The sequence below is a fragment of the Mus caroli genome, chromosome 13 (genome assembly GCF_900094665.2).
Source record: "Mus caroli chromosome 13, CAROLI_EIJ_v1.1, whole genome shotgun sequence".
Taxonomy (NCBI): Eukaryota; Metazoa; Chordata; class Mammalia; order Rodentia; family Muridae; genus Mus; species Mus caroli.
In genome coordinates this window covers 9,923,920-9,938,489 of record NC_034582.1, presented here as the reverse complement: position 1 = coordinate 9,938,489, position 14,570 = coordinate 9,923,920, and the positions used below count along the sequence as shown (strand labels likewise).

Here is a 14,570-nt window from a genome sequence, read left to right as displayed (position 1 = left end):
ACTTTTGTGTTCTTTCTAGACGGTAATATTTTGTTGAATGTATAGTTGGCAAAGATTTTCTCCCATTCAGTGGATCTCACCCTATATAAAGAACTNTAGGTTTCTTAGGAACACAGAAAGTGGGAAAAATAGTCTTCCAGAGGAAAAAGCACACCAATTGGCTACTCAATGCCAAATGTTCAACCCTGAAAACATACATATAAGAAGCAACATTATACAAGCTGAGCAGGTTATATTTATGTATATGAGGAATATATGTGTACACATACATGTATATAAAGAATATATATATTCAACAATTAATAAAAAAGAGGTTATAAGTTTGAAAAACAGGTAAGAGAGATATATGGAAAGGTTTAGAGTGGGAAAAAAGAAAGTGAAAATGATGTAATTATATTATAATCTCAAAATATCAAAAATAATTTATAATAATAATAACTGTTTTGGTTGAATTTTGATCTAAATGAGTACATGTTTTATTTTATCATGGTTTGTTGAATCCCACTGCAGGAGCTTAGTTAAAAAAAAAAAAAAAAAAAAAAAAAAAAAAAAAAAAAAAAGATCACCTATACTTTTGAGTTGAGAATTAGGACCAATTTTATTCTAAATAATGATGGATTTAATCTTATTGGCATCTCTGTATAGTAGGTAAAGGTCCTCTATTTCTACCTATTCCTACCATTTACAAATTCTCATCTGTACACCATATACCCCTGAGGCCTTCCTAAGGACTGTGCATCTTCTACTCCCCTCTCAGCTCCCTATCTTCAATAGGGATCCTAGACTTGCCTTGCCAACTTCTCTGGCTCCCACTGTCTGAGAAGTCCTGAATCTCACCAGATTGCTGAGGGCTGAGTATGAAACTCTTCTAAATTTTCTAGAAGTTCTGGACCTAGAAACATCACTTAGCCTGAGCTGAGCCAGGACCAGTTCGATAACCCATTTGGACATCCAAAACGAATCACTCCAAGACTGACTCCTAAGCCCCATTCATATGGTGTACAACCTGCTAATTCAAAGAAACAAGAAGCTGATACAAATGCTGCCCACTCAACAATGGGAAGACAGGATTTTCTTACAAAGAAACACTAACAACCTAACATTAGCATCTAAAATGCCATTTCAAAAATAAAAATGTAACCAACACAGTAAGTCTCTTCCACATACCAGTACTTCATACTAATGTTCTTGAGAAAAGTAACTTAGGTTATTTTTCAAGACATTAATTTCAAAATAGCAATAAAAAACATGAACAAGAAATTCAAAGTGGGTATAAATTAATGTCAGAATGAAGAGCCAGAAAACAAAAATACAAAAATGTTGAATGCAATTTTTAAAAAATTCCAAGATATGAAAATAGAATCTAGTAAAGAGGACTCTTAAAAATCCAAAAGAAATAAATCTTGAAATGAAATATTAGAAATTCAAGCAAAAACTCCAGAGCAAAATTCACTAATAGATTGAACAAAGTGGAAAAGAATACCTGGCAAATAAATTGTCAAATCAAAAAATGCATAAAGGGAAATGCAAATCAAAACAACCTTGAGATTCCACCTCACACCAGTCAGAAGGGCTAAGATCAAAAATTCAGGTGACAGCAGATGCTGGCGAGGATATGGAGAAAGAGGAACACTCCTCCATTGCTGGTGGGATTGCAAGCTGGTACAACCATTCTGGAAGTCAGTCTGGAGGTTCCTCAGAAAATTGGACATAGTACTACCACTTCTGGTAAACCAGTCATACTATCCAGCAATACCTCTCCTGTGCTAGGGGTCCTGTTGCGTGGAGAGTCCTCTGGAGCCCTTGGTGCCCTCTGCCAGGTTCAGGCAGAAGATGGCGGGGCTGACCTGCTGTTTTCTTTAATTTGTTCTGATTTTATTTGAATCTCAAAAATTAACTCTACTTTTTTATCTAGTAAAAATGTGATCTTATACAATTCTATACATGTACAGTGCATACTGAAACCTCTCACCTCCTACCATCTCCAACTGTCTACCCCCCATGCCCAACCCCTCTCCTGCTCACAAATCTGTTTGTGAGAATTTATTTTTTTATATATTGATTTATTTTGATATAAAATCAAAACCTATTGATTTTATTTTTTATCCACAGGGTTTAACAAGGGTCATTGTTGTGGCCACAGGAGCTGTCTATTGCAGCAATGTACAACAGAAGACAATGACCCTCCCTCTCTCATATTCCACCAATAGCTGAAGTTCAGCAATGAAGGGCATAGTCTTGCACGTCCCTCCTACTTCTGTGACTGGTTGTTTATATAGCTAGTCTTGAGTTGTCCTGGTGAAGGTAACCACTATTGTTGTAAGATAATGATTTTTTTTCATGGTTATATAAAGTCTACAGAATAGTATTTCACAGCCTTTATCCTGCCTTTCACCTCTTACATACTTTCTACTTCATTTTCTGCAATGTTCTGAGCTTTAGAGTCATGTTTGTTTGTTATTTAATATCTGAAGGAGCATGCAGTTGTCATCCCTCATTTATTAAAAGCAGGTCTCACAGCATTACTAAGGCCAAGGTACATGGACTGGAACTGTCAAACCCTATGACCTCTCAGTTAGTTAATATGATGTGGTTTCTCATTGCAGCATTTCAGTTTCGTGTCTCTGCCAACCGATGTGCTGGAAATTGAAGTGAAGGACAAGTTTGCCAAGAGTCGTCCCATCATCAAGCGTTTCTTGGGAAAGCTGTCAATGCCTGTTCAGAGGCTGCTGGAGAGACACGCCATAGGGTAAACTGTGACTGGGGTGGCTGTGCTTCCACTTACAGGCCATGCCCAGGAAGGCTTGTAAGCTGCCATTACAAAGTCTGATGGAAAGACACCTAAAATGGTTTCCAGTTTCGGGGCTTTCCCCACCAATATCATTTCCTGGACCACGGTATTCAGTTAAATCCTTCCCCTTCTTATTCTTGTGTAGTTTGTATAATACATATTAAAGAGTATAGAGAAATCGTAGACAGTATTGAAAAATAATACACATTTTCCTGTATAAATATAGATTTAAACTTTGCCATTGCTGTGGAAAATAACTCATTCCTTCACCTGCCTTGTATGTAGGATTTAACCACATACTGCACTTCCATACGAAGATGGAATCATGTTTCTTGGAGAACATTTCTCAAAATATGCTATTTACAAAAAATTTTAGATAAAAATTTGAAAGCATGCATTCTCATGGAATAACAGCAGCAGTCAACTGTATATGAGAATATGCTTTGTGTTTTAAATATTTTGCATTCATATTCACTCATGGTTTTTATTAAAATGAACTATGATCAGATCATCTCTTTGTATAATGTGTATTTCCTTAGATAACATACTGTATTTGAAAATATTAGCCTAAGTCTTTGGCTATAAGTGTATCATTAATATGATACATAGAGAGATATCAAAGAGTGAAAAGTACGAAGCAGACTTTCGGGATATTTTAATTAAGTTCTCTGGGGATTTGTTTAGTAATTGACAGCATATGTATGGGTGTGTGCACAGGAGTCCATTAATTCTCAAACCAAAGGAAGTTGACACATACGGAGCTACTGCCACATGTTCCCACTCCCCATTCATGTTTGTGAAAACTGAACAAACACTACCCTGGCCTACGATGCCTAGCATTATCAGTGGCACATAGTAGGAATTTCAAAGGAAATGGTGTTCTTTGTGACCTTCGTCTTCATTTGGTTTTCATAACACCTCTATAACAAGCATTATCTCTTCTCCATATAAGAAAGTGAAACCTGTGAGGGATAAGTCAAGGTTAAATTCACATTTGCCTCACTCCAAGACCAAGTCCAACCTTTCCCCAAGAGAGGCTCCCTGCAACCAACTCTCTAGTTAGTTGTTCCCCTACTCTTCATTCCTGTCCTACTCTCACACTGCTAATGCTTTGCCCAGTGTGGGCCAAGGGGACAAAAAGTGAGGTTTTATAGCATGTCTGTTACTCTAACAGTGCACTCACATCTGCCTAACAGCTACTCAGTTACTCCCTGCTGGGCTGAACTCTGACTCATTACAGCCACAGACAGGACTTGTCTGCTTCCCTATGCTAAGTACTTTTTGAGTATCATCCTGCAATCCCTGCCCTTCACTGTGGAAAAATGTCTACATGGTAGCAAAAACAAACCAAACCAAAACAAAACAAAAACATGGAGGTAGAAGAGGGCCTCCCAAACCTGAGCAAGGGAGTTTGGTTTTCCCAGTGCTCTTGCAACTTGGAGGAAGAGGCAGTAGAGATGAGTAGGAGCAACAACAAGTCTTTGTGAGATTACTTCCCACCACCTCTGATAAGATAGTACACTCGCCCTATTGGTTTTGGAAGTTCTCTAACTTCAAATCCTCCACTTCCTCCTGATGCTTTGCCTCCTCTCTCAAGGCCAATAGCATCCATCACCTGTAGAAACCACTTCTGTAGTGCTGCCCATTATGGAGATGCGTAATGTATGTAGAAACAAATTACTGGTCTATGGGCATGAAGCAGCAGTAATTTGCCTTGAGCCATGGTCCACCCCCAGGATACATACACACACACATACACACACACAAACACAACTGTAGTACTATCTTTTAATTGTCACTGACCTCTATATTCAACTATGATCTTCCCTTTAGAAGTGTCACTCACTACCTGGGTCATTATTTGCTGCTCTTTCCTTGTTCCCTATCTAGTTGTAAGGTGTTAAAGGCAGGTCCTGTGAGAACATACAGACTTTACCCTACATGACACAAAGGCCAACTTCAGCACTTTTTATATGCCAGGGACTCAAAAACTGTTTGCTTACTGAGTGATGGAAAGCAAAAAAAAAAAAAGAAAGAAAAAAGAAAAAGAAGAAAATGAAAAAGAAAGCAAATCTTAGAACGTGAGTGCAAAACATAACTTCCATTTTGCCTTGTGATCATCTTTAGCTCTCATTACAATTAAGATTTAGATTCAGAAAGTTTTTCTTATGATCATAGGGGACACACTTCAAAATATTGATCAATATCACTGCTTTCTAAATTGACAGAACTTTGTGGTTCATCACATTATATCTTCGTATACTGTTTTAATTAATGAGCTCTGACAATAAACATTATGTAATGCTTTAATCAAGAAAAAATATTAAATTTATGATTCACTAGACCATATTATTTGTTTCATAATGTCATTTTTCTAAGAAATCTTTTAATATTGACATCAACTGATTTGTGTTTTCATTTCAATATCATAAGTGAATTAATGGGGTGGCTATAGAGTAAATAACCAGCTATGGACTATGCCTCTTTTTGTGCCTGGATATTCCAAGGAAGTACTTTCCCTAACTCAGCAAAGGTAGCAGGCAGTTACTTTGTTAAAAACAAATATGCAAAACTGTATTGCCAGTGAAAATATATCATTATAACTTCTGATTAATTTCTTCATGTATAGATTAAATTTTCAGTAATTTAAACGTTACTTTGAATGGGTATGGCACCAGAATCCAGAATAGTCAATATGTGTCACAATATTTGGTGTAACGAGAAGTCAAAGATCAGGGAACACAGATCACAAGCTGGTGCTTGCTCCATCCTCTACCAGGGGGCTTTCCATAGCTCAGCAACACAGGCTCTCCAGTAGCTATTGTGGCATCTACTCTCATACATTACATCTATTCCTCCAACATATTCTGGCATATCTATTGCCAGGGAATATTTGGAAATGAGAATGTCCATAGGAAGATCAAGCAAAGGCATTTACAATTTTTGTTCCCTCGCTTTCTGTACAACACGGATTCTCAAACTTAGTCTGTAAAAGGAGTAGCATTTCAGGATTTCTAGGTCACAAGTCTCTGTCTAAACTGTTCAACTCTTCCACGGTGCCAGAAAATAGCCATAGGCAATGTGTGAGCTAATAAGCATGGCTGTGTTCCAATAAAACAGTGTTGATGGACACTTACACTTGAATTTCACATAATTTACTCTTTTCACATGTTTTTCCCAGAGCTCATGGCCATGCCAACATGTAAAAAGTGATAACTAACTAAAACTAAAAACTGTAGTTTTTCTGATCCTTGAGTTAGAATGTTTGATAAGAATCTCTTTATTGATCCTACATCTGTACCTTAAGATGGGACCCCAAAGGGACCTTCACTCCCTGTTACAATGGCTTCTCTGAGATTGCCTGTCCCACCAGCTGGTGTAGAAAACACACTGTGTGGTCATTAGCAGGAGAGGTCGTTACAGAATCTGTGATGGTGCTTATTTCCTTCTAGGGATAGGGTGGTCAGCTACACACTTGGCCGCCGGCTTCCAACTGACCATGTGAGTGGGCAGCTGCAATTCCGATTTGAGATCACATCCTCCATCCATGCAGGTACTTTCAGCATGATCTTCATGTCTTGTTCAAGGCTAGTGTCTTCGTGCAGTTCTTTTCTCTGAATCACAACTAACCATAGTTCTCTCCAAGCATGTCATGGGCTGTGTAGTTCTCTGTCATCTCCATTGATCCCCAGAAGCCAGTGATCTATTTTAGAAGCCAGGATTGCCTCCTTGATTGAAAGATTCCTCTTCACCAGGATCTAAAGATAGATGGTTACACAGTAGAATAGAGGTCAGCCATATGATACAAAAACTGTCTTATTGTTTTATTGCCAGAACCTCACATAGGAGATGCTCAAAAGTTGTTTAATCATTCTATACATGAACAATTGAATGAATGATAAAACACATGAATGTGAATCATCTCTTTATACCTAGTAACTAGTTATAGATTGGCTATGATATAAAAAGTGACATATTGTTGAAGACCTGCAGTTAGACAATTACAGGAAAAATAAAGATTATGAACAGAAATTTTCAGAAACATTCCATATTCCACTCTCCATATGAAGCCATATTTCCAAACGGTAAAGATGAGAAGACACCTCATAATCCTTTTCTATTCTACTGCAGCACCCATACTAAATGTAACTCATGTTGAGAAATATTCAGTCCTCTTGGGCCAAATCTATGAGTTACTGTTACTGCGTTACTGAGAACTCAGAGCCTGAAGTGTATCACCACCCAATCACTAAGCTCCAGTATATACTAGATTGTAAGGAAATATTTTTGCTTTCTCCTATCACATTCAGCCTTTTGCTACATTCTTAGACTGAGTCATCTATGTGTGCATAAAGATGAATTATGACTTCACACTTTAGCAGAGAGCTAATTTTCTTCAAATAGGGAATTGTACTAGTCCATTGAACGTCCAATACCAGTCTGGTGTATTTCCAGCCAAGGGAGGTGGAGTTAAACAGCGTTCACTGTTAAATGTTAACAGAGTTGAACATATCTCCTTGAAAGGTAATGTGGCTGGAAATCTTGGTTTCTGACTATTCAACACGTAGATGATTATCAGTGTAGCCCAATCCCTCGCTTCTTTGGTGCAGCTAAATACCCTGCCTTAGCCTTTCCACATCTTGCAGGATGCTCCATGAGAAATGTTTTAAGCAAGTACAATTAACTTGCTTAGGTTATTAACGAATTATAAACAGTACTCTGAAAGTCACTTTATGTAACAAACATTGTTGATCTCTGAGGTAGGGTAAAGCTAGGTTTGAGATATTATTTCTTTTCTTAGCAGTCCCTTAAAATAGAACTTTAAAATAGCAGCCCATCTTAAAGTTAATAATAAATATTAATTATTTATTAAAATAAATAATAAAGTAATTAACATAAATAGCACTCATTACAGATTTTTTTCAAAGCGATTGAGAAACCCATCCACTTATACCCACTATCCTATATTAAGAGATCATTTACCATGTTTTACACGTTTACCCACACAGAACACCAGCTCCCATTGCTCTTCTGAAAAGGATGACATAGTTTTCTTCTTGCCCACAGATGATGAAGAGATCTCTCTGAGTGCTGAGCCTGAGTCAGCAGAAATGCAGGACAGCATCACGAATAGTGTGGTGGAAAACAGCAATGGAGAGCCTTCTGGTGATGCTACAGAATTCTGCAAGGATGCGAAGCCAGAGGCACCAAGTGAAGGGAATGGAGTAAACAGCTCAGAAAACCAAAACCAGGAGCATGCCGGGCCAGTTGAGGAAGCGGCAGGAGCTATGGAGGCCAGAGATGGTAGCAATTTCTCTGAAGCACCCGAAGAACCTGGGGAGCTTCAGGACCCAGAGCAACATGACACCCAGCCCACCCTGAGTGCAGAAGAAGTGGCCGAGGGACTTCCCCTGGATGAGGATTCGCCATCCTCGCTGTTGCCAGAAGAGAGTACAGCTCTAGGCAGCAAGGTAGAAGAGGAAACAGTACCAGAAAATGGAGCCAGAGAGGAAGAAATGCAGAAGGGGAAAGATGAAGAAGAGGAAGAAGAGGACCTTTCTACCCTGGAGCAAGGAGAGCCTGGACTGGAGCTGAGGGTCTCCGTGAGAAAAAAAAGCAGACCATGTTCCCTACCTGTATCAGAGCTTGAGACAGTGATTGCATCTGCCTGTGGAGACGCTGAGACCCCGAGAACCCATTACATCCGCATCCACACCCTGCTGCACAGCATGCCCTCGGCCCAGAGAGGAAGCACCACGGAGGAGGAAGATGGCTTGGAGGAGGAATCCACCCTCAAGGAGTCCTCTGAAAAGGATGGGCTCAGCGAGGTGGACACAATAGCTGCTGACCCACAGTCCATGGAAGATGGCGAGAGCGATGGGGCTACTCTGTGCATGGCACCCTCTGACTGCTCTGGGGGACATTTCTCCAGTTTATCCAAAGGCATTGGTGCTGGCCAAGATGGCGAAGCTCACCCCAGCACTGGGAGTGAGAGTGACTCCAGCCCCCAGCAGGGAGCAGACCACAGTTGCGAGGGCTGTGATGCCTCATGCTGCAGCCCCTCCTGCTATAGCACATCTTGCTACAGCAGCTCATGTTACAGCAGCTCCTGTTACAGCAGCTCCTGCTACAATGGCAACAATCGGTTCGCCAGCCACACACGCTTCTCCTCTGTGGACAGCGCCAAGATCTCTGAGAGCACAGTCTTTTCTTCACAAGAGGATGAGGAAGAGGAAAACAGTGCATTCGAGTCGGTACCGGACTCGGTGCAAAGCCCAGAGCTAGATCCCGAGTCTACAAATGGGGCTGGCCCTTGGCAGGATGAACTGGCTGCCCCTGGTGGGAATGCAGCAAGAAGTACTGAAGGTCTGGAGTCCCCCATGGCAGGTCCTAGCAATAGGAGAGAAGGTTAGATTACAAACCAAACCAGTGATAATAGGATCACCACAATTATGGGACACAAGTTTCCCCAAATGATTGGTGGAGAGACCAGTCCGGAAAGGGGTGCCCTAGACAGTATATGTAGACATTCAAGTATTTAACTAGGTGTGTGAATTTCTGGCACCTGTCTCAAATTCACACCAAGAAATATATATCCAGTAGGATGTAAGCAGCTACCTACCTATACGTGTGCCTTTGACTAATGACCAGAAATAGTTGCTATGTTTCTGGTCTTGACAGCAACTGCACAGTTAAGTAGTATCAAATACTATAAACCTCAAATGATCATGAGCATTGGGTAGCAAATATTTTGACTTCCTAAAGCACATTAAAGATCAGTGATAGAAATGGATATTACTTGAAGAGCATGGATTATCTGTCCCCCTGCACACTCTCAGAGTTCTGGGGCCACTCTTCCAGTTTTTCCAGAAGCATTAGTGACCGTGGCAAGGCACTCTGTAAATGGGTAGACTACATATCTTTTTCTCCTTCTTTTTTTTTTCTACCAGCACAGTTCCTGTTATAATAGTTGGTTGTGGGCTATTTTAGCTGATGGAGAGGAAGAACAGCATAATCAACCAGAGTCACTCAAGTTTGAGCCTGGGCCCTGGCATCCCTCACAAGCAAGGCTCCACTAACTTATCACACCACAGGTCACAAAAAGCAGAAACAGGAGGTTGTCACATTGCAGCAGAGAACTAGAAGGTTCAGTGGCACACACTGGGGTCATGTTTGGGGGATTGACATAAAGCCTGAGTAGTTCAGGCTAAGGGTTAGTTCTGCCCGTCACCATGGTCCAGGTCTCCCACCTACCCACCATCATCCCCTCATCATCATGCCTGCTGGCTTTCCATGAAGGATTGTCTAACTAGTTGGGAGAACATGAGATTCCTTGGAAAATTCAAATTTCTTCAGTCCATTGTTTCAATAGTCTATTAGTTGGATTGAGAGACACAAGCATCTCTCTGGAGAATCTTCATTTCTACCAGCTCAGTTACAATATACGTGCATAAATTCTCTTCTCATATTTCAAATAAGATTCTAATCCAAAGGCAGCCATCTTCAGTTTTAAAATCAATGACTCGTTCCATATAAATCCAAATTAAACTATTAAACTAGTATTTCTTGTGAACATTTTGTTTCTTTTCCTTCTATACACCCTTTACTTAAATCTCAGTTTAAAGCAGTTATCAAGAAACAAACTTGCAGACAAATGAAAGAAGCAGTCATGTGGTCATGAGTTAAGCCCTGGGAGTAAGTCCACCGTGCTGCTTCCTCACAAAAGACCTACCTGTGCTGCATCTCCGCATCTTTGTGAGCCAAGTGGGTATAATTGTAGCACTGACCTCGAGGAATAAATGGAAGAGTTAAATGAGATTAAACAGCGATGCACTCTGCCTTTCTCCTAATGAGATGAGCAAGAAAGCTAACTGTTTAAGTTACGTGAAAGAAACCACTCCTTGATTCTAGCCTCACCATGTTAGCCAGGGAAATTTTCACACAATTAAATGCTAACCACTTTGCTTCAAATAGTATCTTGGTAGTTTATGTTGACACAAATATATAGCTTTCAATTAAAAAGGAATAAGAATTGGTCTATTCTGGAGCCAAAGATGACCTAGGAACCCTGGGAACACAGTTTTAGGTTACCTTAAATTCTAGGTTCCAAAGCATTTTCCTGAAGTTTCTATAGAAACAGTATAAAAATAGTCATAAATAAATAATGATGTTTTTAAAAGATTTATTTTTTTAAGTTTTAAAAAAAATGTTGGTGGACACGATGAGTAGGTAGCTACAACCCAGTGGAGAAACCTCAGCTATAAGCCTTAGATGCCACATGATGATGCTCTTAGCCCCTTAGTTTGTGAAAAACTAGAGTGTTGTCAAGTTTATTCATTCTAAAAGTGTTTTGTTCTTTCATCCATCTGGACGCTGGGCCAGCTTTATCTACTAGTGGCAGGATGTTAAGTCTAACACAGAGTGGGGGTAAAGAATGGCTGTTTACTAGGTAAATAATAAATACGCCAACATGAACTGTAATTCGGCTTTAGACCTGCAACATCCCATCCTTCCCGCATCGCTGAGATTCTAACCAGTCAATAGTGTTTGCGGCCACAGACCTCTCTTTCATGCTTGTCTTTGCTACAATTTGGCCAGGTCAGTTATAATCAAAATAAATTTAAAGACTCTCTCTTATTTTTAGTTGAGAAATATTATCCCTTCTTGAATATTCTGAACACTTAATTTGATGCAAAGGTGACGATGTGGAACTGGGCCCTAGAATAGTACTGCCTCCATGTTTTATCCATTCAGCTGCCACCGAGCATCTGTCACATCCCCAAAGTTTCTTAGGGCTCACGTGTAGGTGGGGTATGCTTCCACCAAGCAACAGTATTATATTCCTACAGACTTGGAGGAACAATTAACATGTTTGGTTGAGTTAAATTACATGAGGTTTAACTAAATGAGGTAAGGTTGTTTTTTTATTATAAGAAATAAACTATAAAGTACAGCAGCTGGCAAGGCAACAGCTATGCCCCTGTTTCCTTTTTGAATGTTTTAACCCTAAGCATTTATGAAAATAAATGTGAGTGACATAGCCACTTACCCACAAAACCTGTGTTTGAAACAGCAGCTTGTCAACAATGAGTTTATGCTTCCTTGGTTTCTACTGGTACCTTCAAAGAACCTAAGCATTTTAGTAATGGTGGGACTCTTCAGGAAAAAAAAAATGTATATTTAATAATAAGAAGGACCTTCTGTTCTGAGCACATCTTTATTTTTACTTGCCAGTCATCTCTTGGAATTAAACTACTAAACTAAGCCCACCTAATATTTTCTACTAATTTTATTTTCTGCTGTGTCTATAGAATTATAGTGGGAAAATAAATCATATCCAGGCATGGATGTTCTGTAGAATGTTCACTATTTGATCCTTCAAAGATCTTGACCATTACTTTTTACTTTCTCTCCATTTTGACCAAAAGGTTAATAGAATACATACAATAATCCTGGAAGGAAAAGGAAATGATATCTTTTGTCCTCTGACTTGGTCCTGGGTGTGAGCATGGTCTGAGGCAGCAGGAAAGCAGTACAGAGTTGGATGGGGGCTGTCTGTGTTCTGAGCCCTTCAGGGTCCCCAGAGATTGAGAGAATTATTTACTAGAGTTTATGTGGTCAATCTGCACACCTCAGTACATTATGAAACAGAAATGCTGTTCCTGAATTTTGTTTAGTTAGTCTGTACTAACATCAGTAGAAGCAATGTGAGTACTAATAAGTCACGAAATCTATAGATACATTGATTTCTATAGTTTCTCTGTATCTGTCTGGTTTACTTTTGTCTATCCCACTTCTCTGTTTCAAATTTTCTTGTATCAGTCTTCCTGCCTTTTATCTACAGCCTTTGTCTATTATCTATTCCTCTTTCCAGTGCACTGTTTGGCTTTTCTGACTCCTCCTCCATATAATCTGGACAAACCATGATTTCCATGAGATGTTTGGCTCCCCATCTTACCGAATAATGTCCCTTTAGAGGAATTTACATTCTTGGACCACCAGTTCCTTGATCCATCTTGGAAATGCACTGTCTGAGAGTTTCAGTCCCCTTTAACTCTGAAAATAACAGTCTTTTGATAGTCTTCTGTTGTTTTAATTATGACGCCCTCATATCCATATGATCAGGTGTATTTTCCATAATCCAACAAAGCTTTTGTGATAAATACTCTTCACTCCTTCAAACAAGCCTGTCTCCTTCACTGGAATAAAATAAGGCTCGTTAAGTTTTTCCCTAGTGTTCCTCATGATGCCACCTTCTAACAAAGACAATTCAAGTAGCTACAGAATCAGACTCTGACCACATGTATTGATTAGTGTATGTGGCATAGATCAAGAGTCAAACATATTCGGATTTTTCCTTTCCTCCTCTTTTTTCCTCTCCATTTTCCTCTTTCTCTTCCTTCTTCTTTCTCCTCCTCTTCTTTTCTCCTGCTTTTCTTCTTCCTACTCTTCCTTTTCCTTAATAATTTGTGTCAAAAATGACATGGTTATAGTAAACTGACACAAAAACTAGATTTCCCATTTTATTTGTTGTTTCTTATGGTGATCTTTGTTTTACAGTCATGTTTTTTTTTTATAACAGTGCCATAGCAATGCATATGAATGTCTTGACTATCTTGTTCATAGGTGAATGTCCTATACTCCATAATTCCCAGCCAATAAGCCAACTTCCTTCCTTGAGGCCTGAACATCATCACTACCCAACAATCGATGAGCCTCTTCCACCAAGTAAGCTTTAGTTTCAAATCTATGGCTTAATTCTTCCCATCCAGTCTGAACAGGTCAGTGTGAATTCATATGCAAACATCCAAAATTCTTTCCAAATTCCATAAATTGGCAGTGTTACTAAACACCAATATATACCTACTATAAAACTTCTTTTTTTAACAAGCTGTTTCATTATATGGTATTGAAGTGATAAACAAATGTTAATATACCTAACTTTCTGAGGGAGAAGCAAAAAATAGATATCATTTCTTTACAAGACATCACTAGTCTTTGTGGTCTTTCAGTCCTAAATTTCCCATTTTAAATTTTTCAGTTGGAAATAGAACTCTATTTTTCTCCAGTGAATCCATTATTCACAAGTGTCTCCATAGAATAAAACAACTTTAACCCACAGTGTTTTAAGAAATTATGCTTTCTTAACTATAACTTTCATCAAAGGATTAAAAATTCCAAATGCCTGCTAGAGTTCATTGGCGTTTCCAGGAAAACTATCATTTGTAGGTTAGAATTCAGTACCACTTTACCCTAATAACTGTCCTACATAAGTAAAGATTCCTTAGTCATTTGAACTTAGGAAATTCATTTAATCTCTAAAATATTGTTTCATTATTTGTAGGAATAAAGCTTTAATGTCCTCTTCTGCTAAATGCTAAGTTTGAACTAAGACAGCCCTGCCTGTGCGATGCATTCAGCCTTAACCTGCATCACTCTATCTCAAATATTCAGGAGAAGAAAATGAAGCTGAGTGTTGCAAACTCATTTAACACAATGAAAACTTATGAATTCTGGAACCTCTCTGTTTGAATTCAAGATTTTTCCACACATAGATAATCTTTAATTTTGGATAGATTGTTATAAATGCAAATGTGTTCCCAAAACTTACACTTTTGCAAGAGTTTACATTAGGCAGTTATAAATGGAGGCATTGTAAATAAGTTAATGTAAAACCACTTCAAAATAACCACCAAACAAAACCACTCTCAACAATTAAAAAAGACTCAAAATAGGTTTTAATTTTCTATCCATATAGCAAAGAAAATATTAGAAATTT

General features: G+C 38.9%; 1 protein-coding gene across 8 annotated transcripts in view; it reads left to right on the top strand.

Moving 5' to 3' along the window:
* Positions 1–14,570, top strand: part of Hecw1 (HECT, C2 and WW domain containing E3 ubiquitin protein ligase 1) — a 275,440-nt gene that overhangs the window by 176,832 nt on the left and 84,038 nt on the right. For 5 of the 8 annotated variants that reach the window (XM_021180044.1, XM_029468498.1, XM_029468502.1 and 2 more), the window contains 4 exons: positions 2,607–2,749; positions 6,244–6,344; positions 7,859–9,199; positions 13,418–13,519. In XM_021180044.1, the coding sequence (XP_021035703.1) occupies positions 2,607–2,749; positions 6,244–6,344; positions 7,859–9,199; positions 13,418–13,519 (1,687 nt within the window). The remainder of the gene's footprint in view (positions 1–2,606; positions 2,750–6,243; positions 6,345–7,858; positions 9,200–13,417; positions 13,520–14,570) is intronic. The other 3 variants (XM_029468501.1, XM_029468504.1, XM_029468503.1) reach the window with 3 other exon arrangements.